Source organism: Lichenostomus cassidix, unplaced genomic scaffold, assembly GCF_008360975.1.
Source record: "Lichenostomus cassidix isolate B80296 unplaced genomic scaffold, HeHo_3.0 HiC_scaffold_43, whole genome shotgun sequence".
Lineage (NCBI taxonomy): Eukaryota > Metazoa > Chordata > Aves > Passeriformes > Meliphagidae > Lichenostomus > Lichenostomus cassidix.
The window spans coordinates 668,418-693,882 of record NW_028147635.1 but is presented as its reverse complement, the minus strand read 5'-3'; the positions used below and the strand labels follow the sequence as shown (position 1 = coordinate 693,882).

The 25,465-nt window shown below is 50.9% G+C and overlaps 2 protein-coding genes across 3 annotated transcripts in view; one reads left to right on the top strand and one right to left on the bottom strand.

Annotated features, from left to right (window-relative positions):
- The window catches only part of LOC146421075 (uncharacterized), a 79,515-nt gene extending 64,075 nt beyond the window's left edge, over positions 1 to 15,440 (bottom strand). The window contains exon 1 of the mRNA XM_085047646.1: positions 15,366 to 15,440. Coding sequence (XP_084903772.1) covers positions 15,366 to 15,440 — 75 coding nt within the window. The remainder of the gene's footprint in view (positions 1 to 15,365) is intronic.
- The window catches only part of LOC146421070 (uncharacterized), a 391,077-nt gene that overhangs the window by 272,398 nt on the left and 93,214 nt on the right, over positions 1 to 25,465 (top strand). The window lies entirely within an intron of this gene.

Sequence of the window (25,465 nt, the reverse complement as noted above, 5' to 3'; positions counted from 1 at the left end):
TCCTAAAATAAAAATGAGTTCAGAAAAAGCCTCCCAGGAGTTCCCCCTTTCCAGTCTCCTCTCTTTGGGGTTCTGGGGTTTCCCATTCCCAAAGCTGCTGGGGCTCCCAGGGATCCTCCTTCTCCTGGGTCCAGATTAGGGATGCCGTGGGGTTTTGGTGCTCCCAGGGGTCCCTTCTTCCCTGATTCTGCTTTGGCTCCAAGGGCTCCCAGGGTCCCCCTCTGCAGGCTCCCCCCACTCCAGGCACTCGGGGCTTCCCCCTCTCCCCATTGCCCCTTTCAGTGTCACAGTGTCCCAGCCCTGCCTCATCTCCAGCCTCCCCCACCCCTCCAGGCTGCCAGGGGTCCCCCAGCTCCGGTGTTGCCCCTCTCTGCTCTCTGCACTCTGGGAGTCCTGCATTCCACCTCCCTGGGCTCTCCCAGGGATCCCCAAAACCAATGGCCTGTCCTAACAATACCAGGAAATTCCCACATGGACCACCCCCAATATTCCACCAAAGGTGCATTTATGGCTCAGCTTTGGAGTCCTGCAAGATCCAAACATACCCTCTGACCCAAAAAATCCCTGCCAGGGACATGCAAAGATATCTGGCGCTTAATTCCCGACTGGGCCAGTTCCAAAAACCCCTCTAAAAAGAAAACCCCAACCAGAGACCCCCGATAGCTTTGGGTTGAGCTCCCCCTCTGTGATGACCTGTGGAATGCAGGGGAGGCAATGATCCCAGAGCCAGGGGTGCTGCAGACACAGTGGGTGGTGAAATCTCATGGTTCTCCTGCTCCTCCTTTTCCTGCTCCTCCTCCTCTCTCCCTCCTCTTCCTCCTCTGCTCCTCCTCTGCTCCCACCCCAGAACTCCATTCCCCACCCTCCTCTGCCCCTCGGCTGCTGCAGCACTGGCTGCTGGGTGGGGGGAACCCCCCGATCAGCCCCAGGGATGGACAGGAGGCTTGGGGACCCCCAGTGCAGATCCACCTCCCCCAGAGCCCCAGGGAATTGCTCCAGGGATCCACTGCTGGGGGACAGGGCTGGACCCCCATGGAACTGCCCTGCTTCCGTGCCAACCCCACCTTTCCCTCCCCTCTCCTCCCCTTTCCCATCCTTCTCCCAATCCACAGACCCCTCCCAACTAAACTGGGGTGTCCCATCCCCCTCCCGCTCTCTTTGGGGGTCCCAGCCCCCTCTTTTCCCTTGCTCTTCTGCCCTTGCACCATCATTCCCTCAATCCTGAAACCCCCCTCCCCTATGACAGGTTTTGGGGGTTCCAGGCCCCTCCTGCCCACTCTGGGGGTCCCAATCCCCATCTCGCTCCATTTCGGCTCCCAGCCCCCCTTCTCACCGCGCCCCCCGCTCACCCCGCGGCCGGGGGGACTCCCAGCGCCACCAGTGCCACCAGTAGGGCCCCAGCTGCCCCCACACGCTCTTGCCGTGCCCAGCGCCGGTTTTGCAGGTGCCCAGAGCCCCAAAGCAGCCCAAAGCGCTCTGCCCTGGGGGATCCCCAAAGCGGCCCCGCCCCGCGCGGCACTGGCAGCACCAGTCCGGAGCAGTGCGCAGCGCGGGCAGGCGGCATCAGCCGTGCCGGGCAGGGCCGGGCAATGCCCGCGGGGCTCCCCCCGCACTCGGCCCCCAGTTGCCGGGACAGCAAGGGGGGCCCGGCCTGGGCGCCCCCCACCTCCCCCCTCCCCGAATTCCGCTCCCGGGGGCGCTGGGGGCGAGGGGGGGCGCAGGTGGGGTCCAGAGGTTCCGGAGCCACGTGTCCCCCGCTGCCAGTGCCACCCCCGAAGGATCAGGGGTACCCCAAAACTCCCTCACAGCTGCCGGATACCCCGCAAGCCCTTAAGGAGTGGGGTCCCCCCGGCTTCATCACCCCCAACCTTCAGCTGCCTCATCTCACGCCCCATCCCACCCATCCCCCTCGCCCAGACTTCATCCCACACTCCAATCCACATCCAACCCTTCCCAGGCCCCATCCCATCCCATCCCATCCCATCCCTCCCAGCAGACACCACCGGGATCGCCTAAAAATCCCACATGCTGGGGACTCCCCCATATCCCCCCAAGGGGTATTTGCAACTCTTCTTTAGACTCCTGCAAGATTCAAAAATCCACCCTCCCCCCCCAAGAAAAACCCTACCGGGCAGCCAACGAAGATATTTGGAGTTAGGTGCTCCATTCCTACAAGGTCCAAAAATCCCCCCTCCCAAAAAGAACCCCAGGCATCGCCCAAGATATTTGGGCTGAGCTCCCCCTGCCTGCTCACCTGTGGGATGTCCCGGGGGGGCGATGCTCCCGGGCCGAGGGTTGCAGAAACAAAGAACAATAACTCCTGATGTGTACCTTTGGGTGCTCAGTGTGTCTGCTGGGAGCCTCCTCAAGGGCCTTCAGCCACTGCTCAGCCCAAGGACAGCAGCAGCAGCACCTTTGCAGGGCCCAGCAGGGCTCTTGCCAGCTGCCCTTGCCCACCTGCACACAGAGCCTCCCCCAGGCAGAGCCCTGCAGACAGGCAGGTTTCTGTAGGGCCAGGCGAGTGCACAGAGGGTGGGATGGGCTCTGTGAGCACTGACAGGGACAAGGCACTGTTGGTGTGTGGGAGGTGCCGTGCACAGCTGGGGACAGGGAACACTGTCCTGAGTGCCAGGCTGTCCCTGCCATGCCCTCTCAGGCACAGCACCACAACATCTTCTCTTGTTTCTGCATTCCTCTGATACTGTCACTGTTATCTGGTGCTCTCAGGGAGGCTCTGGGCTTTGCAGCAGCTGAGGCAGGCACTGCCCTTGGGATTCCTCCCAGGCAGCTGTGTCCATGGGAATGGGGTGTCCAAGCTTCCCTGTGACCTGTGGGGCTGTGGGCAAAGCAGTTGATGGGAAAGGGGAAGGAGCTGAGCCTCCCCCCCAGAGATGCCATCATGAGCACACCTGGGGATCTCCTTGTTGTGTCCTTCCAAGCTCTGAGCTTCCCTCCTGGGTGAAAATCTGTGCCAGAGTCTCTGAGAGTTCCCTGAATGTCCCATGGGGAAGTGCAGAGATGCCACAAGTGAGGAAATGCTTTTGGGTTTGCCAAGGTAACAGTGAGTGTCCTTGGCAGAAGGAGGGGCTGAGACCTTGCTGAGAGACCTTTGGAGAGGGTGAGACATTCAGTGATCCCTCTGCTCTCAGCAGGGTCTGGTTTCTTCCCAGGGTGACAGGGGAGTGTGATTGTGCTCTGATTGCAGCCAAAGGTGCAAACCCAGGGCAGTTGGGAACAAGCCCATCCAGCCCCTCACCTTGCCCTGAGCCACAGGGAATCCCTTTGCCTCTCACATCTCTCAGTGTCAAACTCTGAGTACAGCAGAAATGCTGGGGATTTCTTAACCACCGAGAACCAGGAATGATGTGTGGGTAGGAAAACATTCCTTAAAACTCCCTCCTGCTATCCTGTGGAACTGTGAGTGAAAATGCTACCAAGCCTCTCTGCATTAGGAGGGATTCCCCTGACAAATCCTGAATATTCAGCCTTGTCCCTCTGCCCCATGGCCACAATCCCAGGGCAGCAGGGCAGGGATGGCTCCTCGAGAGCCCCACACACAGGCCTGGCTGCTCATGGCACACTCAGACAGCACCAGTGGAGCTCAGGCAGGAACCTGGATGAAGGTTTTCCCAGAGAAGGAACAAGGGTGGATGAGTCCCAGTGGGACAGTCTGCAGGGAATGGCAGAGGTTTGGCTCAAAACAGCCTCTCCTGACTTGTCACTGTCCTTTTCTCCATCAACAGGTCCCCATGGCCAGACACAGCAAATGTCCAACAGCAGCCCCATGACCATTTCCTCCTCCTGGCATTCACAGACATGCAGTAGCGGCAGCTCCTGCACTTCTGCCTCTTGCTGGGCATCTCCCTGGCTGCCCTCCTGGCCAACAGCCTCATCATCAGTGCCGTAGCCTGTGGCCACCACCTGCACACCCCATGTTCTTCTTCCTGCTCAACCTGGCCCTCACTGACCTGGGCTCCATCTGCACCACTGTCCCCAAAGCCATGCACAATTCCCTCTGGGACAACAGGGACATCTCCTATGCAGGATGTGCTGCCCAGCTATTTATTTTTTGTTTTTCATTTCAGCAGAGTATTATCTCCTCACCATCATGTGTTATGACCGCTCTGTGTCCATCTGCAAACCCCTGCACTGTGGGACCCTCCTGGGCAGCAGAGCTTGTGCCCACATGGCAGCAGCTGTCTGGGCCAGTGGCTTTCTCACTGCTCTGCTGCACACAGCCCATACATTTTCCCTGCCCCTGTGCCAGGGCAATGCCCTGGGCCAGTTCTTCTGTGAAGTGCCCCAGATCCTCAAGCACTCCTGTTCACACTCCAGCCTCAGGGAGCTTTGGCTCATGGTCATTACTGCTTGGATAACTTCTGGCTGTTTTGTGTTCATTGTTTTCTCCTATGTGCAGATGTTCAGGGCTGTGCTGAGGATCCCCTCTGAGCAGGGACAGCACAAAGCCTTTTCCACATGCCTCCCTCACCTGGCTGTGGTCTCCCTGGTTATCAGCACTGCCATGTTTGCCCTTGGTGCTGCAGAGAGCTCAGGGCAGCTGGGAGAGCTTGGAGGGAGCTGGGCTGGGCTGAGAGAAGCTGGCAGAGAAACCCATCAGTGTCCATCTCAGCCTGTGTGAGCGCGCAGGGGGAGGACTGAGCCCAGGGCTTGTGGGGCAGAGCCAGGGCCTGGGGAAGGGATGGAAAACAGGCAAGTGGCCGAGACAGGAGGCTGCTCTGTGCCCTTGGTGGCACGCACAGAGCAGGGAGGGGGCCCAGGACATTTGTCAGCCGCAGCCTCTGTCCACAGCCATTGCCAGCCCTGGCTGCTCAGCCCACGTTTGCAGGTGAGTTTGGCTGTGCCCCAGCTCCATCCTGCTGCAGGGCTCAGGGCCTGTTCCCAGTAATGGCCAGTCCTGCCTGGCCTCTCTCCTGGCCCCGAGCCTGGCAAAGCTATTTTGAATGTTAATGAGCCCTCAAGCATTGAATTCCTGAAGATCTAAAGGCTGAAAAAGCCTCTTGAGAGGTAAAATTCAGCAGCAACCTCCAAGTTGCTGAGGATGTCAGCAGTCCCCACTGAGGCCATCCCTGCCAAGAGACTGTGGGGGCAATGAGTAGACAAGGAGAACATCCCTGGGGCTGGGGAAGCAGAACGCAGAGGCACCACAGGGTCCAGGTGGGAAATGAACTGTGGAATGTGGCTGTGAAAGCCCTGCCTGGGCTGTGCCAAGCAGGACAGCCAAGCCCTGACTCCCATGCCCTGGGAATGGGGCTCTGTGGCCTCACAGGATGCTTGTGGCTCTCCTGGGAGCAGTGGGATGTGGGCTGTGGAATGGTGAGTGCAGGTGTAAGGCCCCAAACAACTTTCTCAACGAGACCTTTGAAAGGAATTACAGTTGTTTGTGGACTCTAAGTAAAAGGCAATATTCCTATGGGAACTGTCTGTGAATAGAGGGAAATGTGGTGGTGCAATCCCAATTCTGGCCATGGGTGCCTGGAGGAGAAGGACAGTTCATTTCCACAGGAAGGAAGGCAGAGTGCCCCAGTGTTTCAGTGGCACAAGAGAAGCGACTCTCAACATGTCAAGGTCAGTTGGAACAGTCAGGCGGCCCCTTGGAGACCAAACCAGGCAGACCTGTGCCATGTTCCCTTGACTTTATGGGGCCCTGTAGTGTCACAATGGCCCCTTTGTTCCATGGGGTTTTGCAGTGTCATAATAATCTGATCTGGTTCTGCAGCATCTCATTTCATGAGGCCACTCTGTGTCACCATGGAGCTTTGTTTCCATGCAGTCCAGCAGTGTCAAAAAGGCCCCTTGATTCCATGGGACCTCATAGTGTAACAATGGTGCTCTTGATTCCATGGGACCCCACAGTGTCACAATGTTCTCTTGGTTCCACAGGGCCCTGCACTGTCACAATGTCTCCCTGGCTCCATGAGGCTGTGAAGTATCTCAATATTCTCTCCATGGTTCCATGAGGCCTTGCAATGTCACAATGGACCTTCATCTCCAAGGCGTCTCACAGTGTCACAATGGCCTCCTGTGGTTCCACAGTGTCACAATGGACTCTTGGTTCTTTATGGTGCTGCAGTGTCCCAGTGGCCTCGAGGTTTGATGAGGTCCTGTAGGGTCACAATGGCCCCTTTGCTTCCATGAGGCCCAGCAGTGTCAAATTGGCCCTTGGTTCCACAAGCCCTGCAGTGTCACAATGGTCCCTTGGTTCCATGGAGCCACACACAGTCACTATGGTCCCCTTGGTTCCATGAGGCCCTGCAATGTCACAGTGGTCTCCATGATTCCATGAGGCTCAGCAGTGTCACAATGGTCTCTCGTTCCCACAAGGCCCCACAGTGTCACAATGGTCTCCTTAGTTCCATGGGGCCCTGGGGTGGTGCATTCCTCCCTCCCCTTCTCAGGCTGCCCTGCGATCTGAGAAATGCTCGTTAGGCCTCAGCCTTGGCCAACAGCCCCTGGGCTCAGCTCCTCTGCAGCTGATCACAAACACTGTCTGCTCCCAGGCACTGCTGCTGTCCAACCAGCTCCTGCTTTCTTTAGGAGCAGCCTTGGGAACTGTTTTCCTCCCCTCAGTGGCACAACATCCCTGTTCTCACAGTGTCAGAGAAAGCTGTTGATGAGAAGTGCAGCCAGGATGGAACATTGCTGTGACTAAAGCCCATCTCTTGGGGCCCTATCAACAGGGCTCCAAAAGGAGCCCCTTGGAGCTCTCCTGGAGCAGTGAGCTCCCTCTGAGTGGGGCCTCTCCGAGCCAGGAACTCTCCCGTTTGCTGCACTCGGGGCATCCCCGAACAACGAGGGACCCTGGGCCGATCCCCCCACTCCTCCAGGCTCAACCCTTCGCCTGCTGGGGAGATGCAAAAGCATCCACAGTGAGCCTTTCCCTGCCCTCCAGGGCAATTTCTGACAGCTCCCTGGCACTGCCTCTTTCTGTCTGTGTGCACACACGTGTGCCTGTGCTCTGGAAATGGGGGAGAAATGCTGCTCTGGGAGGTGTTGAAGTGCCTTGGATATCTGAGTGAGTTAGGCCTGTAAGTGAGGTTCAGTCATAAGGTATGAGCTAAGTGAAATGCTGCTAAGGGATGTTCTTTTGCTAAGTTGTTAAGTTTAAGGTGTAAGTTAAGGTTAATGTAGAAGTTAAGTTCTGTTAAATTTGAGGGCTGTTAAGCTTTTAGGCTATATTACTTTTATCCTTGCCCTCACTGTCCTTTTGTCACACACACACACACAGGGACAGTTCTCAGTTCATTTCTGGTTTGATTGGATTTTCTTTGGTTCTCTTGTTGCTTTTTCCCCTGCTGTGCCTGAACTGTCCAGTCAGGAGCAGAGTGACTCTTGCCAAGGAACTTTGTTATGCTGTCACTTAGTATTAAATCTGGTTTTTGCTGATCCCTTGCTGGGGATTTTTTAAGTGCTCTCAAGCCCTCGTTTGGGAGAGGGTGAAGGAGCCCTGGGGGACATGGGGACACTTCCAGGGGGTCCCTGTCCCCGAGTCCCACACCCCAGGGCCCTGTCCCCGTGTCAGGCTCTGGGGGTCGATCTCGTGGAACATCCTCTGGGGGAGGCTGTGGCACTGGGGGGCAGGGGGGACCAGGGTGGGACAGGGGACCCTGCTGTTCACGAGCAGCTTTGGACTTGTCTGGGGGAACTGTGGGGGGGGCTGGGGCAGAGTGACCTCCCCAGTGACCTCAGACAGCTACCCTGGGATGTCACACAGTCGCCCTGTGTTGTCATAGCCCACTCTGTGATGTCACACCGGCAACTCTGTGATTTCGCACAGCCTTCACTATGGTCACATAAAGCTGTCCTGTGATGTCACAGCACATTCAATGATGTCACATCACCACCCTGTGGTGTCACATAGTCTACTCTCTGACCTCACAGCCTGCTGTATGATGACATTCAGCCACACCCTGATGTCACAGCCTGCTCTTTGATGAGACACAACCAAGCAGTGATTCCACAGCCCTCTCTATGATGTCACTGATCACACCCTGCTCTAGGATGTCACAGCCTGCTCTGTGGTGTCACAAGCAAGTCAGTAATGTCACACAGCCCACTCTGTGATGCCATACAGCCACTCAATGATGTTGCACAGCTCACTCTGTTACTGCACAGCCTGCTCTGATGTCATACAGCAACCCTGCGATATCACAGCCTGCCCTGTGATGTCACACAGTCCCCTCTATGATCCTGTAGCTGCTCCATGACCTCACACAACCAATTCTGGGATGTCACAGCCCAATCTGTGACCTCACACAACCCAGTCTGTGATGTCACACAGCTCCTTTCTGACATCACAGCTGCTCTGTGGCTCTCTGACACAGCCCCAGAGGTGCCCATGGCTATGACACAGCCCCCTCTGGGCCATGGCACAGCCCCTGCCACTGCTGAGCACCTGTGAGCTCTGGGTGTGCCCTGCTCGTGTCCCTGAGATGGCCTGGCAGTGCCCCAGCCCTGCTGGGCTGTGCACAGGAGCTGCTCCTGGGCAGAGCTGTCTCTCTGCAGCGCTGCCGCTTGCCAGGAGCTCCTCTGTGCCAGGATCCCAGCCCAGCTCAGCAGCACAGCAACAGCACAGGGACTTGAATGACCCTCGTGGGGCTTTGGTGCTGTTTGCATCAGACTCAGTCCCTCAGGGTGTGTGCAAAAAACTTCTGAAGAACTCAGAATGATGTTGGAACCTTGAGATTCCTTGTAGTTCAAATGGTTTCCACTAACAGACACAACTGAGAAAGTGTCCCCAGGCTACAGTAAGAGCAGAACACTGCAGGCAGTGATGGCAGGTGGGGACAAGCAAGGCAAAGGTGTCTCTGCTGCTGAATGGCATGCCTAGGTATGAGGTGCTCAATACCATTGACTCAGACCCAGGTCCTCATTTCACCTCAAAGGTTTTACACCAGATAATGGAAGCTTTGGGGGTAAAGTGGCATCTTCATACATCATGGCATCCCCAGAACTCAGAGAAAGTTGAGCAGATGAATCAAACACTTAAGAACACCATAACAAAATTAATGGAAGAGACACAAATGAATTGGTTAAAATGCATTCCACTAGCCCTGTTAAGGATTAGAGCCAGACCACGGGCTGACTTTGGAGTTTCCCCCTATGAGGCTATGTTCAGGCTGCCTTATTTGATTGCCCCTTTTAGCACAGGTGCATATACTGAAGGAGAGAATATCACCAATAACTATATTCATGCAATTGCCATCACTCTGGAAGATTTAAGGAAGTGAGGATATCTGACCGAAACTACTCCCATAGACTTTAAGATCCATAAAATTGAGCCAGGTGACTGGGTTTTAATCAAAGTCTGGAGGGATACACTGCTAACTGCTGAATATGAAGGTCCTTTTCAGGTTCATGCAATGAACACCACGGTCCAAACCAAAGAGAGGGGTTGGAGTCACATCACCCGAGTGAAAGGGCCAGTTCCAGCTCCCACTGAGTGGTCAGTCACTGCACAGACAGGAGGTCTGAAGCTGACCCTGTGGAAAAGACCTAAGGAATTGACCACCCTGTGACCACCACTGAGCTATATCAAGTTTCTATGCTTAAAAACTGCTTGTGAGATTCTATTATAAGATTTAACCACTACGAGTTGAGCCAATTGTTCCAAAGTTCCCAGTTTATCTTGTTAATTATAATAATTTCACTGTTCTGGTGTTTTTCTTAAGTGCCACCAAAAGTGAAAAGTGTAGAGCATTCCCCATGTATCTGGACAATTAGACCCTAAACAATTGTGAAGAACCTGGTTTCAGGAAAAGGAGAAGATAAGTCCTGAAGGAAGATACCACACCCAGGTAAAGAGAAAGCACGGAGGGGGCAAGACTGGGTCAGGCTCTGCCTTTGCCAGACGAACCATCCCCACCTTGGGAGGAGCCCCCATAGGTGTGAGGGCTGGGAGGGTATCCTGTGCCAGACCCCTGTGGCTAGCTTGGGTATTGAGTATCCACCTCCTGGGAAGCTGTAACAAGTGCTATTATCCCTTGTATGCAGGGCATGTTACAAAGTCACTTGTAAGGATACATACATATCTGAACACCGAGTGTATCAATCTTCCTGAATTACGAACTTGAGAAGAAGAAGGGAAAACATATTGGCTAACCGAAAACACAGGGAATTGCAAACAAAAATTGGGTGGAGAATGCCCTGTAAAAGAAGAATGGATTTATTTTGAGCATGATCCAGAGGGAGGCTTGACAAAAAATAGAAATGTGGAAGACTGAATCACATAGAAAGAGCTAAAAAAAGGAGTGTGGGATGTTGAAGAAGAAGGCATGATACCATATGGGAAAAATCTATTTCTGGACATGGTAGAGAGAATAAGCAAAGAATTTAATGTGTCCAGTTGCTGGATTTGTGGAGGTACCAAGATGACCAAAATGTGGCCATGGGAGGGTATAAGTTTAAGGGCATGAGATGTGTTAAAGTGGATGAAAATGAAAGGAGATGTATTAGCTGCAAGAAGTCGATGGGGACAATGGAAATCACGAGCCAAAACCATTGGTGAAGAGTGTATATGGAGAAAAGGACCAAAGCATCACACAGAGGTTGGCCAATTATCGTGCAAATGTTACCTAGTTACAGATGGCAGCCATACCCGGTGGATACCGAAAGCCCCTAACCTGTACTGGTCTAGAGAAGGAGGAAAGATGGGGTGTGTGTACATAAATCACAAAGGATTATATGAATGTATTGCAAAATAAGTAAATCCATTCCTAGATGTCCCAGGAATTTCAAAATTTTGGGAAGAGATAAAAAGGGAAGATTACAACTTTTGGGAAGCTCCAAAATGTTTATTCTGGTTACCTGGGGATACTGCTTCTGCTACCTTACCTCAAAATTGGTCAGGAAGTTGTGCATTAGGAGTGATTAGACCTTCTTTCTTTCTATTACCCTGGATTCAAGGACGAGAGTTGGGAGTCCCACTTTATGATGAACTAGAATGACAAAAAGAGATTTAATAGGGGAAAGTCAGAACTGGGCAGAATCATCAGTACTTATGGGCCACTTGGGCCCAAGATGGTTCTTGGGGGTATAGAACCCCTATTTATATGTTGAACTGCATTATCAGATTACCAGCAGTCCTCAAAATCATAACAAATCAAACCACCCTGGCAATAGACCTTATAACAGCACAGCAAAAGCAAATGAGGATGGCAATAAATCAGAATAGACTAGCCCTAGATTATCTCCTGGCAGAAGAGGGTGGAGTGTGTGGAAAATTTAACTCACCAGAATGTTGCATGGACATTGATGACCACAGGGAAATTATTAAGAATATCACTCATAACATCTGCCAACTAGCACATGTGCCCATCCAAAAGTGGATTCCCCTTTTTAAAGCAAATTGGTCAGAAAATTTCTTTAATGGAGGGTGGATAAAAAGAATAGTGTTTATTGGTCTGCATGCTTTAACAAGTATTATTTTTCTCCTGTGTGTAATCCCCTGTATGATATGGATGATAACAAATATTACCCAAAACGCCCTAGAAAAGATGACCCAAGAAAAATTGATAGCAACGAAAGAGAATTGGGAAGAGGGAATCGATGAAACTGCTAAAGAAATAGATGAAAAATACCAGAAACTGAGAAGTTTGTATGGGAACTAAGGGCTCATCATCTGGTGTGACTTTTCCTTGATGCAGGCAAAAGCCTGATCAAAGGATGAGAGGGGGGACTGCTATAAATGAGTTTAAGTTCACTGAAGTTAATTATACCCATGAGTTAATAATATGTTAATGAGTTCATAAGGTTAATTATAAAGTTAAATTCATTATATTACTTATGTTGGTTAGTAGGCGGCAAGATGCTGTACTAAGTGTAACATTTAAACACACCCATTAAATGAATGTGCATGAAAGCACCCATATAAAGGAAGATGTTTCTAGAATATCCCAACAGAAGTGGGTGATGTCATCAAGAACGTGGATTGGACCAGACGAGAACCAACCAGGAGAGACCTAGACCGTGATTGGACAGGAACGCACCAGAGAAACGAGCCAATCACATTTGGACAAACGAGCCAATGAGATGAAGGATCCCAAATGGACCAATGGGGTGTAATAAGCGAGGGTATAAGAGTGACCCAGTGCTTTGCACCTGGTCCTCTGCCCTTTGGGATGTGCGAGGGAGAGCGCCCAGCATCGAGTGTGCTGTTTTCTCTGCCTTGGCACGAGAAATAGTGAGCTTAACACTTCTGTTCTTTGGCTGTTAATTAACAAATAGTTGTTCTTCACAAGCCGGGGAGTGAGTCATGTTGCTCACCACGCCCTGGTTCCCCCCTTGTCACCAATGCCAGGCAGTGTCCAGCGTGGCACATTGTGGCATCCTGGAGCTTTCAGCTGCACAATGTGTGTGGCCAAGCACATGTCCCCTCAGGCTCCTTGTCTCAGGAGATTTTCAGCCAGGCTGCAAAAGCTGCATTTGCAAATGCATTTGAGTGCTGCAGCACCTCTGCAGGCACCTGACACAGCCAGTGGGATCCAATGTCCTGGCAGGAAAATCCCTGTGTGCCTCACAATGAGTTCCACAAAACAGCCTGGCAGCTGCTGGCCTGCAGAACAGAGAGTTCTGGAAAATCTCCTTGGCACGGCTGAGAGCTCTCCTCCCTGCAGAGATCCTACAGAATGATCTCTGCACCAGGGCAGCTCTCTAGGAGGAGAAGTGGACGCAAGAAAAGGAGCTTTTGCATCAGACCAAGGCCTTGTGGCACAAGTCACAAGCACTTGGTGTCCCTGCATCCCTCCCGCCCCAGGCAGCGCCTTTCTCCTCTGCCCCACACAGCACACACTGCAACGCCCCAGAGACCAAAAGGCTTCAGCCTTCAGCAGTTTCCCCCAAGTCAATGACTACAGCACAATGAAAACAACAAGCGCTTCTGATTTCTCAATTCCATCATTTTATTGCAATGAAAGCATCTTATGGAACCTGTTCTAACTGGGCAAGAGCTACAGCTCAGCTGCCTGAGGAACATATTCCAGAGGAACATATTCCAGGCCAAATGCTAAATAATATTATCTATCATAAAAAACAGAGCTACTTAGCAGTTTCCTTTCCCAACTAATGTCTAGTTTAAACCTTCAGAACTCTTTACCTTGTTTAATCATTTAATTTAGTTAATTCAGTGATTAGGGTTTAATTTTAATGAAGTTAGTTCTTTAGTTAGTTATTTTTTATTAATAATTAATTTTTTTTTTGTTTCTTAATTAAACAGGAAAAGCGGGCATGAGAGGGCCTTTATCTGATTATCCTTAATTCTAGAAGAGAGCTCTACTAACATCTAGCCCTATTTTAACCTACATAATTTAAATCTAATAAATTCTCTTACTTTTCCTCCTCAAGTTTTTGACACAGCAAGTACAATGGCACCTCAGTCTTGAGCCTCCTGGCCCTGCAGCAGATGGACATTGCCACCCAACTTGGTTTCATCTGCAACATGACTGAGGGTGCCTTCAGTGGTCTTGTCCAGGTCATTGGAAATGTAACAGCCAATGTCAGGGTTTGGTTACTCAGACCAGAACCCTGACTTGCTTTGGCACGTCTTGTTTCCTGGTCACCTCCATGTCACAAAGAAGGAGAAGCAGGTTCTTTGTTTGGGGCCTTGCCAGAGCGGTGAAGGTGCCTTTGAACCAGACTTTTTGGGGAAGGGAACCTCTCCAGCCCAAGCCTGCCAGTTGCATGCCAAGAGCTGTGAGGGATGCCTGGGACAATGCAAAGGCACTGCAGATCCTCCAGCCAACACATCCACTTCCTGCAGGGCCTGGCTCAGGGGCTGTGCACAAACACACATGGAGCAAAGGAGAGCAAGGACAGAGCGTTCCAGAGCTCATTCCAGTGCTCATGCCTCCATGGGTGTTACACCATTGGCATTCCCACGGAGCCATGGTGGGATGGCTCCTCTGACTGGAGCACTGGAATGAGGTGTCTGAGGCTCCCAAATGCCCTGAGCACCCTCCTGAAGTGGGACAGCTGCCACTCGGGGACAGCCACAGCCACAGCTGAGCGCAGGCCTTGCAGACACTCAACCAACCACCTGTGCCACTCTAGGAATTGCTGTCCCCAAGTGCCATCTGGAATGTCCCATAGGAGGGACCCTGAGGCACTGTCTGTCATCCTCTATCCTCCAGGCTGGGTGGCTGCATTCTGGCCACAAGTCACTTGGGAGGGACACAGAGCCACTGTCCTTGTCAGCGTTCCCACTCAGGTCTCTGTCTTCGGCCCAGGCCTCTAATGGGAGAGACCCTGAGCCACTCTCCGCCTCACTGCTCCAGCTCAGCTGTGTCTTCAGCCCATGACCAACATGGCAAGGAGCCTGAGCCACTCTCTTCCTCAGACCTGCTGCTCAGCTCTTCATCTTCAGGCCATGCCTCACCTGGGAGGGACCCTGAGGCTCTCTCCTCCTCAGTGCTCCAGCTCAGGTGTGTGATCTCTGCCCACACTGTGGACAGCCCTGGCAAACTGCACACAGACCTGAGCTCCTCAGAGCTGGATCCCTCTGTGGTTGGTGCCTCTGACAGGCATGGCTCTGCTTCTGCCCCTGCCCCCTGCCCACCAAGATCTTCCAGCTGGCTGGGCAAGGGGCTTGGTGGGCACTGGTGCATAACTGGGTATTGAGTTGAGGCCTTTTCCTTGCTGTGAGGGGCTCTGCTGGGCAGAGCTGGGACTTGGCTTGTGGCTGGTCATGGATGAAGGTTCCTGTGCTCTGCCCATGCCTCACGGGGCCTCACAGGAGGCCTCTCTTCTCCACTTCTGCAGCTTGGGTCTCATTCATGTTCCCCTTGCCAGTCTTCATCCAGGATGACACAGGACTTCTCATCAATCTCTGGTTCTGCCAGCACAGCCCCCGCTGCTGCCCCTGCCCCCTGCCCACCCAGAGCTTCCAGCTGGCCGGGCTCCGGGCTGGGGGGGCAGCAGGGGCTGTGCGGGGCAGCTGCCCGGCTCTCCGGCCCCAGTGCGGGGGCTGCTGCTGCCGTCCCTGTCCCCGTGCCCTGATGCGGGGGCCGCCGTGTCCCCGGCTGCTGGCCGCGTCGCCGGATCACAGCCGCCATCCCGCTCAGGATGGCACGGGAGCCGCGCCGCAGCGAGCGCAGCAGAGCCTGGCCGCGGCCCCTGGGGCTGTGCGGGGCTGCCCGGCTCTCTGCTGCTGCCGCCTGCGCCACAGAGGCAGCACAGGAGTCACGGTGCTCCTCAGCTTCCTGCGGGGCTGCCCGTGACTCGCAGTTGGACAGCTGCACGGAGCGGGAGAAGGATGAGGACCAGCTGGCCCTCTGCGGTGCAAACGGCCCCCCTGGCACAGCAGCTCCCTCCGTGCCCGCAAGCCTGGCCCCAAGCCCGAGCGCATCCCTCACCTTCTGCCTCCCAGGGAATCGCAGCCACTTCTTCTTGGGCTGGACGCCCACGGTGCTCTTCTCGCTTGTCGCCATCTCTGTCACGCTGTGACACTTCGCTACTGCGGGAGATGCTGTCTCCTGATAGAGCAGCTCTCTCTCCTGGCAGTGGCACCCCCGGGCTCTCGGTGCCCTTTTATAGCCTCCCGCTCACGCCGTGTCCCCAGGTGTCACAATGGGCTCTGGGCACACGCAGCCACACGTCACAAAGGAGCCTGCAAGGCGCTGCTGTCCCCACGGGCCACTCCCCAGCAGCCCCAGGACAGCGGCGGGCTAGGGGGGCTCAGAACCAGCTGCAAACCGGCTGGAACCGGCTGGGACAGCAGTGTGCAAAGAGGGCGGTGACAGAGCTGTCACACAGCCTCTCGCAGGGACACATCAGGGGCTGCAAAAGCAATCAGTGCATGTGCCACAGCTTTAAAAACTGTGTTTGCACATCATGCACAGCTGTAAAGTTCTAGAAGGCATCGCTGCAGGCTGAAATTTGTTTGTAAATAATTAGAAGGTTGAAATGATTGTGGAAACTATTCAAAAAAATCCTTTTTCTATCAAAAAAATCATTTTCTGGTGTCTATTAACACTGATAATTGCACACTCAGCAGAGAATTCCTTTCTCAAATCAGGCTAGAGGGTCCACTGAAAAATGCAGAGGCTCTTGCACATGGAACATGTGCAAGCCCAAGTTTAGGGTCAAGAACTTTGGTGTGCAAATACTGGGCTCATTGGGAAAAAGGTTTTTCTTCCACCAGAGTTGAGAATTCCATCATTTGCCCCTTTAGAATGCTGAATAAAACAGAGGAGAACTCCCATGGTTCAGGAGGCAAAGGAAAGAACTCCAGAGATGAGCTGTTGGAATACAATTTCAAAAAAGGCTGAAACATTCACACAGCTCCATTTGAAACTGGGAAATTGCAAGAGGAAGTGATGGTGAATACTCCCATTTCGGAGGGTTTGGATGGGCTCTTGGGAAGGACTTGTTCCCTGGGAGGGTGGGGAGGCCCTGGCACAGGGTGCCCAGAGAAGCTGTGGCTGCCCCTGGATCCCTGCAAGTGTCCAAGGCCAGGCTGGACACTGGGGCTTGGAGCAGCCTGGGATAGTGGAAGGTGTCCCTGCCCATGGCAGGGGGTGGCACTGGATGGGCTTCAAGGTCCCTCCCAAGCCAAATCGTTCTGGGGTTCCATGGTTCTCTGGTTCTACAAACTACTGTGAAACATTTCACATCAGCGTGGAGAAGTCAATTCCATCCTGCTTAGAGATCCAAAGGATAATATTTGATGTATTTCATCTGTTAGAATGCTGTCATAACTCTGGAACAGGAGATTCATCTAAAATGTAATAGTGGGATCCTAAAATCTTTCAATATAAGGATTTAATGTGTGCCATCTAAAAATGATGACTCTGAATGAGGCTGCATGGGACACCCTCCAATATTAATTTAACAAATAATTCTTCAGGATATTTGAATGACAGTGAATTTCCTGTCATTCACAAACTCTGACACTGAAATTTCTTGAAAGTCAGAATGGAAAACGAGTTGGATTTACCTCTCCAAAAGACAAGATATATTTTACAATTTTCAAATTATAAACATGTAAAAGTAGAAGAAGAACCCAGTAAAGCAAATTAAGAAGAACAGAGCTCTCTAAGGGATCCCTGAATATTTCTTCACAGTAAATCACAAGAGCTCTCTTAAGCATTGAGTAAAAGCTTAAGTAAATTGAGTACCCATTAAGCATTGAGTAAATAAACAACTGTGATTTCCAGGCTCATTGTCCTGCATGTTTTTTTAAGTTATCAATAAACCCTTTAAATATGTTTGGCATTTCTATCTCTTAGAAGCTGTTGGGAAACTTTTGTTACACTTCTGGAGGTGAATAAAACACACACTTGTTCTGAAATATTGCAAAGCAAAGCACAGACAATTGGTGTCTTGGTTCAACCCAGGCAGCACCTCACAGCCCCTCGGTCACTCCCCACCAGTGGGATCCGGAAGAGAGTTGGGAGGGTAAAAACTGGAGTGGGTTGAGATCAAGGCACTTCAACAGGGAAAGCAAAAGGCACCACATGAGCAAAGCAAAAGAAGGAATTCCTTCAGCCCTTCCCAGGGCTGGGCAGCTGTTCAGCACCTCCAGGAGAGCAGGGCTCCATCCCACAGAACAGTGACTTGGGAAGACAAAAGCCATCCTCCTAAATGTTCCCCCTTCCTCCTTCTTCCCCCCACTGCATATCCTGAGCATGAAGTGACATGGTCTGGGATATCCCTGGGATCACAATGATGCCTTAATAATTTTGGGGGTTTTTTTTCTTCATGTGTCTGTAAATTGGTGTAGTTCTCTGTTCTCACAGAATGCAGAAAACCTCTGTTCCCAACACATTTAACCAAAATAAAGCTCTCTGGATAGAGATTCAAGGACATATTCATTACCCTAGGGCCAGAAAATATCTGAACAACAGTGGAAAGGGGGGAGCAGGGCCTGGGGTGGTCAATATCATCGCCTGAAGGTGTGATTAGAGAATTAGGGACCAATATGCTAATAAGACAAAACTTAAAAAAGATAAAGAGCTTGTGATCTGGTATCTATTTTGGGTGTAGTCCCTGAGGGAGACTTTGCTTGCCCAAATGTACCTTGAAGGCCTTGAATAAATTTGTCTGCTATTTATACACCTAATTGTTTTGGCATCTGTTTTCATGTAGCCTGTTCCAGGCATCAGAGTCACCCAGAGATAAAGGACTGAATGTCTGCTGTGACCCATGAGAGCTCTGCAGCCCCAGGGGACACAGCAGGGACAGGGAAAGGAGTGTGGGCAGTGCCTCCTCTGAGCCTCAGGGCTCTGAGCCTCTGAGCCTCAGAGGAGGATCCAGGGCAGCCCCAAGGCCATCTGGCAGGCCTGGAACAAGGCAGGCAGCTCTGAGCAGCCTCCATGGCCCCAGCAGAGCTCGTGTGGGAGGGCTGAGTGCAGGGAGCACCATCAGCTGCCTGTGTGTCCCAGCAGGAGCAGCAGAGCCCAGCAGAGGCAGCCCATGGCCCCGGGCAGCACAGCCCCCGTGCTCTGCAGAGCAGCACCCCCAGCTCTGTGGGGCTGTGGGGAGCAGGGCAGGGGCTGCAGCAATGGCTGCTCAGGCCAGCACAGCCGTGATCCCCTGGGAAAGGCTCTGTGGGCAGCTGGGATGTGCCAGGAGAAGAGCAGGAGCCCTTGTGTGTGTGCACAGGAGTCCTGGCAAGAGCTGGGGCAGCAGGAGCTGCCTGAGGAGCCCCGGGGCAAACTCTCTGCTGCTGTCCTGGGCAGTGGGGCTGTCCTGGGGCTGCAGGAGATGCCAGAGCTGAGGATCTCCTGAGCATTCCAGACACAGAGTCACTGTCCCTGACCTCCATTGCTTCCCATTCTTGCTGCAGGGCCAGATAGGACTGGGCTGCTCTGCTGGGCTGGGGCAGAGGTAGGGAGAGGCTGGACTGGGCAGTACCAGGGAGGGGAAAACAATGGGCCCTTGGTTATACAAGTCCAGGCAGTGTCAGAATGGTTCCATGGAGCCCCAGAGTGTCACAATGATCTCCCTTATTCCATGGGCCCCCAGAGTGTCACAATGTCCCCTTGATTCCACGAGGCCCTGAAGTGTCCAAATGGTCTCCATGGTTCCTGAAGGCCCTGCAGTGTCACAATGGCCCCATTGTTTCATGATGCCCCACAGTGTCACAATGGCCCTTGTTTCTATGGGGCCCTGAAGGACCCCAGAAAGGTCTCCTTGGATCTGCAGTATCACAGTGGACCCTTGGCTGCATGAAGCCCTGAAATGTCACAATGCTCTCCTTGGTTCCATGGTTCTCCACAGTGTCACAGTGTCCCTTGGTTGGTTAGGGCCCCATGATGTCACAATGGCCCCTTGGTTCATGAGGCCTTGCAATGTCACAATGGTCTCCTTTTCTTCATGGGGCCCTGCAGTGTCACAATGGCACCTTGGTTCCTTTAAGCCCCACAGTGTCACCATGGTCCCCTGGGTTACACGAGGCCCTGCAGTGTCACAATGCCCCTTTGGTTCTATGGGGCCCTCAGTGTCTGTTTTGCTGGTGGGCACTGTCAGTACCAAAGACAGAGACACCAACTGAGGGAACAGTGTAATTTATTATAACACAAAACTGCAAAGAAGAACAAAAGGATAAGCTCAGCAATGCACAATATCATTAGCAAAGAATTACAAAAGGATAAGATGGACAAAGCACCCAGTCATCTCTACCAAAGATTGCCTGAAGGGATTTAGAAAGATCCATCACCAGTTAGCCTCAGACTTCACCATCACCCAGACCCACACATCAGCTGGGGAAGCTGTCACAGCCAAGGACTGCAGAGCCCCTCTGGACACTGGCAATTCCTGCAGCTGTGTCCAGCCACAGGTGAGGCTTCCAACCTCGCTGGGAGAGAGCCCAGCTTGGAGAGTGCTGAACAAACAAACTGACAGCACTTCCAGTGCAGGAACATCTGGATTCATTCTCCTAATTGGTTTCTCCCAAAGCCTGGCCAGGGCTCAAGGAGGAACCAAGGGGGCTTTCTTTCACACTGCACCCCCAACAAAGACACATGGGGCTTTTTCTGGCTTCTAAATACAGAAAGGCAAAACCAGGTTTCACCAGTGAACAGATACATAGATCATTTTGGTAATAATGTTTCATTAATGAGCAGATACAAATATAACCTTTGTTTGGAAGGTTAATCAAGTCGTCAGCTATTACTCCGGCCTCAGTAAAGGACTGTTCAGGCCTTATTAGTTAATGGGTCCTTTCACTGACAGATGAAGTACAACCTCCATAACAATTCTTTTGATAATAGTTTTTTAGAATAGATTTAGGTATAAGTGTAAAGGTGTCACCACTTGATTTCAATTAAGTGCTCTTCCAGTTCATTACTCAAATCTATAATTTACATTCCTTTTAAAACATGCCTAATTAGTTCCTATTCTCTATGCTCTTTATCAAATCCCCCTTTTTACTGAGACTGTGTCTCTTTTCAGACAAGTCAGCAGAAAGTGTTACAACAACTCTAACATGGAATCATAACACACCAAGTGCACACACTGCAATGATTACAGTCACTGCCACAAATGCATTTCACAGCAGCCTCCAATTTGGCAGCCATGAAGCCAATCCCACCAAGAAGAATTTTCCTCTTTCTGCCCTTCTTCTACTGCTCTTTCTATTGAGGTCATTCCTGACTGTTGGACTCAAACCCATCACTGATACAAGTGCAACATTCCTGTCCTAGAATAGCACAGGTTCCTCCCTGGACAGAAAGCAGATAATCCAAGGCCATGTGGCTCTGTAGAGCTCCCATTTGTGTTTGTTGGAGCTCATAGGATGTGCTATTCAATATTTTTGCAGTATCATTTGCTATTTCTTCTAATAATCGATTTAGCTCCTTAATGTAAAGTCTACAGGACAAAGCAATGTACATGGGACATAGGGCGAACCAGAATCTTTGGCTTTCTGAAATCAAAGGCACTCTTTGGGTGGAAAATATTCTCTTGTCCCCAACCCTTCCCTGAGGTTGTTGCCAAAGTACCCAAAAGGGTGGCACTGCAGCTGAGAGTGGTGTAACACTGACCCTGAGCAGCTCCAGCACCCCAAGCTCTATTGACATTGTGAGTGATGTTCAAGCACAGAAATCCATTCACATTCTGGCCTCTAACTATAACAGGGGAGGTTTGTCTTGAAGGCAAATCCTAGTGAATCCTGTAAAATTGATAAATGTATTCCTCTGTTCTACAGCACAGTTTTCTTTAATTATCCCTTCACTAGCTCTGTTACAAGTCAGAGCCCATTGAGAGAGTTCTGCCACCCTGTAGCGTGGGCCCTCCAAGGGAATCCTGTTCCTCCCAACATTGGTTGAGAACATACCCAGCAATTAGTTACAATGAGTACCTTGGCTACTTTGGTCTTTATATTTTCATAAGTATTTCCATGACTAATCCCTTGGTGACACTTTAGAGGTGTTTCAGGTAAACAAAGATTCTGGTTGACTATCAAGATACAACTTACAGACATAAGCAGTACTTCAGTGACAAGGTTATACATTCTTTTTCCTCAATCTCATTCAGGTCAGGAACAATAATCCCATTGTCCATGGAGCTGGCTCCTTTTTAATTCCACAATAATGCCCCAAGGTCCTTTGCAGTTCAGCTTCACCGTGGTGTCTGTGGGTAACAAGGCTTGGTGGGGTCCTTTCCCCTTTGGCTGGAGAGCTGCCAGGTCCCAGTCCTTGAGGTGCTCCAGGCTCCTGGCTGGAATTCCTGTGGAAGGCACTCAGGGTCACATCAGCCTTCACATGGAGCCCTGTGGATCAGAGCATTTTCCAAAGGGAACGTTGGGGCAAACAGGGAGATTTGGTCTGGCAGGATCTGTGAAACAACATCCTGTAACATCTACTTGTTCTCCCATAGAACACTTGGCTGCAGGGACATATTCCCATTGTTCCTGCCCAGGTTTCAGGATTAAAACTGTGTTGTTTTTCCCCAGAGCTGTTCCTTCAGCTGGCTCAGGAGGGCCATTTGGCCTCTGGACTCACAACTTGGCTCCATTATTACGACTGGTGGATCCAAACCCTTTATCTCCACAAGCAGTTCTGATCTGAGGTGGATCTCCTTTTTTCACAACTGTTTTTAAAACTGTATTATCAGTAATTGTCCTGTCTTGTCATGGGGTTGCATAATCAAATCTTGTTCAGTATTGTTAACCAGAATTTAATTTCTTCTTGATTATTTGTATCGATTCCTCCTCCCATGACATGAACACTTTTCAAGGCCAAGCTGCAGTGAGCAGTTATCAAACCAAAGTGTCCTGGAGGAATCAGAACTCCTGTTTTGGTATTGATAACTCTCATTTCTTTCTGATTTATCCTCATTAAATCTAATGCATAAAGGTCCAGCCATGCAGCTTCTGGAGTGAGGACCTGTAAGAGGTTCTCCATCAGGACAGGTTCCCATCTCCTCATTTTTTCATCTGCTCTTTTATCAAACCCTCCATCCATTCCACAAATCCTGCAGCTTGTGGACAGTGTGGTATATGAAAAACCCAGCAGCCTTAATCACTTTATTTCTCACAGTAACAGACAAAGCATTCCATATCACAGTATCAGCAAACCCTATAAAAATAGCCAATTTCATCCCATCCTCCTTTATTCATCATACACAAACTCGCCAATTTTCCCACTGACGTTCAGGTCCTGGCCAGACATTTTCTGTAGGGTATTTAGTATTACATCCCTGAGCAGCAAAAGCTAACAAATTAATATTGTCAGCATTATTTCACATTATTATTAATTTGTGTATATATATATATATACACACATACATACATATTTTAATTATATATTTACATATAATTATATATATTTATTTATTATATTATTATATAATTTCACTTGCACAAAGAAATCTGAGCTCGAGATTAAAAACGTCTGTTGCTCCATGTGGGAGCATTCCAAACACAATTGTTCCTTCTGTTGGTGCTTTATACAATATACTGTTAACAAAATTTATCCTCATCTTCCCAAACCCACAAGTTCTTTTCCTTTTTCCATATGCAATTTTGGATGCATTTTAATACACCCAGCAGATCAGCTTCTTTTAGCTGACTTCCCCATTGCTCACACAGTGCTCTGATCTCAGCCCACTCCAGAGCCAGTGAAGTATAGGGAAGGTCTTCCCAACCAGGAATCTTGGATGGGACCAATTCCTTACATTTATATTTAAAAAGTGACATTTTGCTGTGATCTGGACAGACTATGCCAATTTTGTTTTGCCAGTGGGCAGGGCCAGCACCAAAGACACAGACACCAACTGAAGGAATCAGTGCAATTTCCTATAGTTCAGAGCAGCAAAGAATCACAACAGGAGAAGCTCAGCAATGCACCCAATCATTCCTACCAAAGATTGCCTGAAGGGATTTAGAAAGATCCATCACCAGTTACCCTCAGACTTTACCATCACCCAGCCCCACACATCAGCTGGGGAAGCTGTCACAGCCAAGGACTGCAGAGCCACTCTGGACACTGGCAATTCCTGCAGCTGTGTCCAGCCACAGGTGAGGCTTCCAACCTCGCTGGGAGAGAGCCCAGCTTGGAGAGTGCTGAGCAAACAAACTGACAGCACTTCCAGTGCAGGAACATCTGGATTCATTCTCCTCTTGGATTCTCCCAAAGCCTGGCCAGGGCTCAAGGAGGAACCAAGGGAGTTGAATTTGACCATACAGCCCCAAACCAGGCCAGATGTTGGATTTCATGGCCTTGTTTAGCTTCTAAATACAGAAAAATCAATACATGATTCACTAATGAGTGAATACATCTACCACAATGCTAATGATCATGCATATTTTGTTAATGAGAGGATACAAAGATAACATTTTGTTGGAAGGTTCATCGAGAGGTCACTTTGGCTCAGGCCTGTTGTTCAGGCCTCAGTCAGGCCTCTTGTTCAGGCCTTGGCACTTCAGGGATGTGGTTTAGTGCTGGGCTGACAGTGCTGGGTGAGCGGTTGGGCTTGATGAGCTCAGATGTCTTTTCCAACAGAAAAGTGTCTAGAATTCCAGGATTTCATCTGCTCCATTCAGCCTGGTACAAGTTAGCAGCATCATTTTGCTCAGAAAGTTCCCTCTTGGTCAGCTCTTGAGGCCTAAGGCTTCAGGCCCTCTAGCTCCTGGTGCTAAGCTACTCATGATGAACAAGATGACTATGAGAGAAGAATACAGCTCATCCAGTTCCTTCTGGGACACTGAGAGGGGAGGGTGTGAAAACAGGAGCATTGCTTGATGTCACCTCCTCTCTGCCCTTCAGGCCTTTCAGTGCTCTGAAACAGCCAAGAGCTTTCTTCAAGAGTGCAAGGAAGCAGCTGTTCCTTCTGCCAGGTCTGGCTCTCTCCAGTCTCTGCACTTGACTGCTTTTGTCCCTCTTGCTGTGCCCTCTGTTCCCCCTCTGCTCGCTGGCTGCTGCCCAGGACTGTGCAACTGGCCCAGATCAAGTGCTCGAGAGCCTCATTTCTCTGCCCTTGGAGCTGCCTGGGCACAGCAGCCTTTTCCATCTGCAAGCTCCATATGGACAGGGAGTGCCCAGCTCTGTTCCTTGCACAACCTCCAGGAGCCCAGGGCCTGCCATCTCAAGTCCCTGCTGGCACTGAGGGCTCCCAGGTGCCTCAGGCTGCTGTGACACCACTGCAAACAGGAGGCAAGAGTGGCAGGGGCTGTGCTCAAAGTCAGCTCCATTTGCTGCTGCTGCTGCTGCTGCTGTGGGGTCATTTGTCCAGCCCTGCCCCAGCCTCAGCGATCAGCTCCAGGCCCTGCTGCTGCTCCCTCAGGATCAGCCACAGTTTGGTTGTTGCTCTCAATGCCAGCAGAAGCAGTGGCTGAAGCAGCAGGTGCTGACAGTGCCCCAAGCCCTGGGGCCAGAGGGAAGGAAGCTGCTTCACATCAGGACCAGGAGCAAAGGACATTTCTTTTTTAGGACATGTTTTCTGTTTTAAGAAAAGAAAAAAGAGAAAAGAAAAAAGCCTAGATGAAATACGAAAGATAAAAGCAAAACTCAGGTGTGTAGTGTAAAATCTTCTGTAACTTTGGATTAAGAGGTAACTGATCTTTTGTAAAAGTGAGCTCAGTTATTTACTTTGTCAATGTGCTGATAGCATGGATCTATCTTACTGACCTCAGTAGCCTTTTTTTAATAGATTTGGGGCTTTGTTTCCAATATTAAGTTATTTTAAATTGTGGTTGAAGCAGTAAGAAATTGATTGTGCTCTGCCAGCTCCGAGCAGGACTGGGAATCTAGATTCTGTTGATCCCCATCTCATTAGCAAGATGCCCTTCCTTCTCACCCTGTGAATGAGCTGTGCATTCCCTTTGAAATTGTCAGAGGTTTCTTAAAGGTGCAGAGTCCCACTTACCGCTTTTTGCTCTGGTTTGGAAGTGGAGAAGGGCAATTCTTCATTCACCAACTCCAGACTGCACTGCCTTAGGAACACAGCCCACTCGCCAGGTTTAGCTCACTCGTGGCACTTCTAGAGGAGGAAGAAAGTGCAATTGCACAAT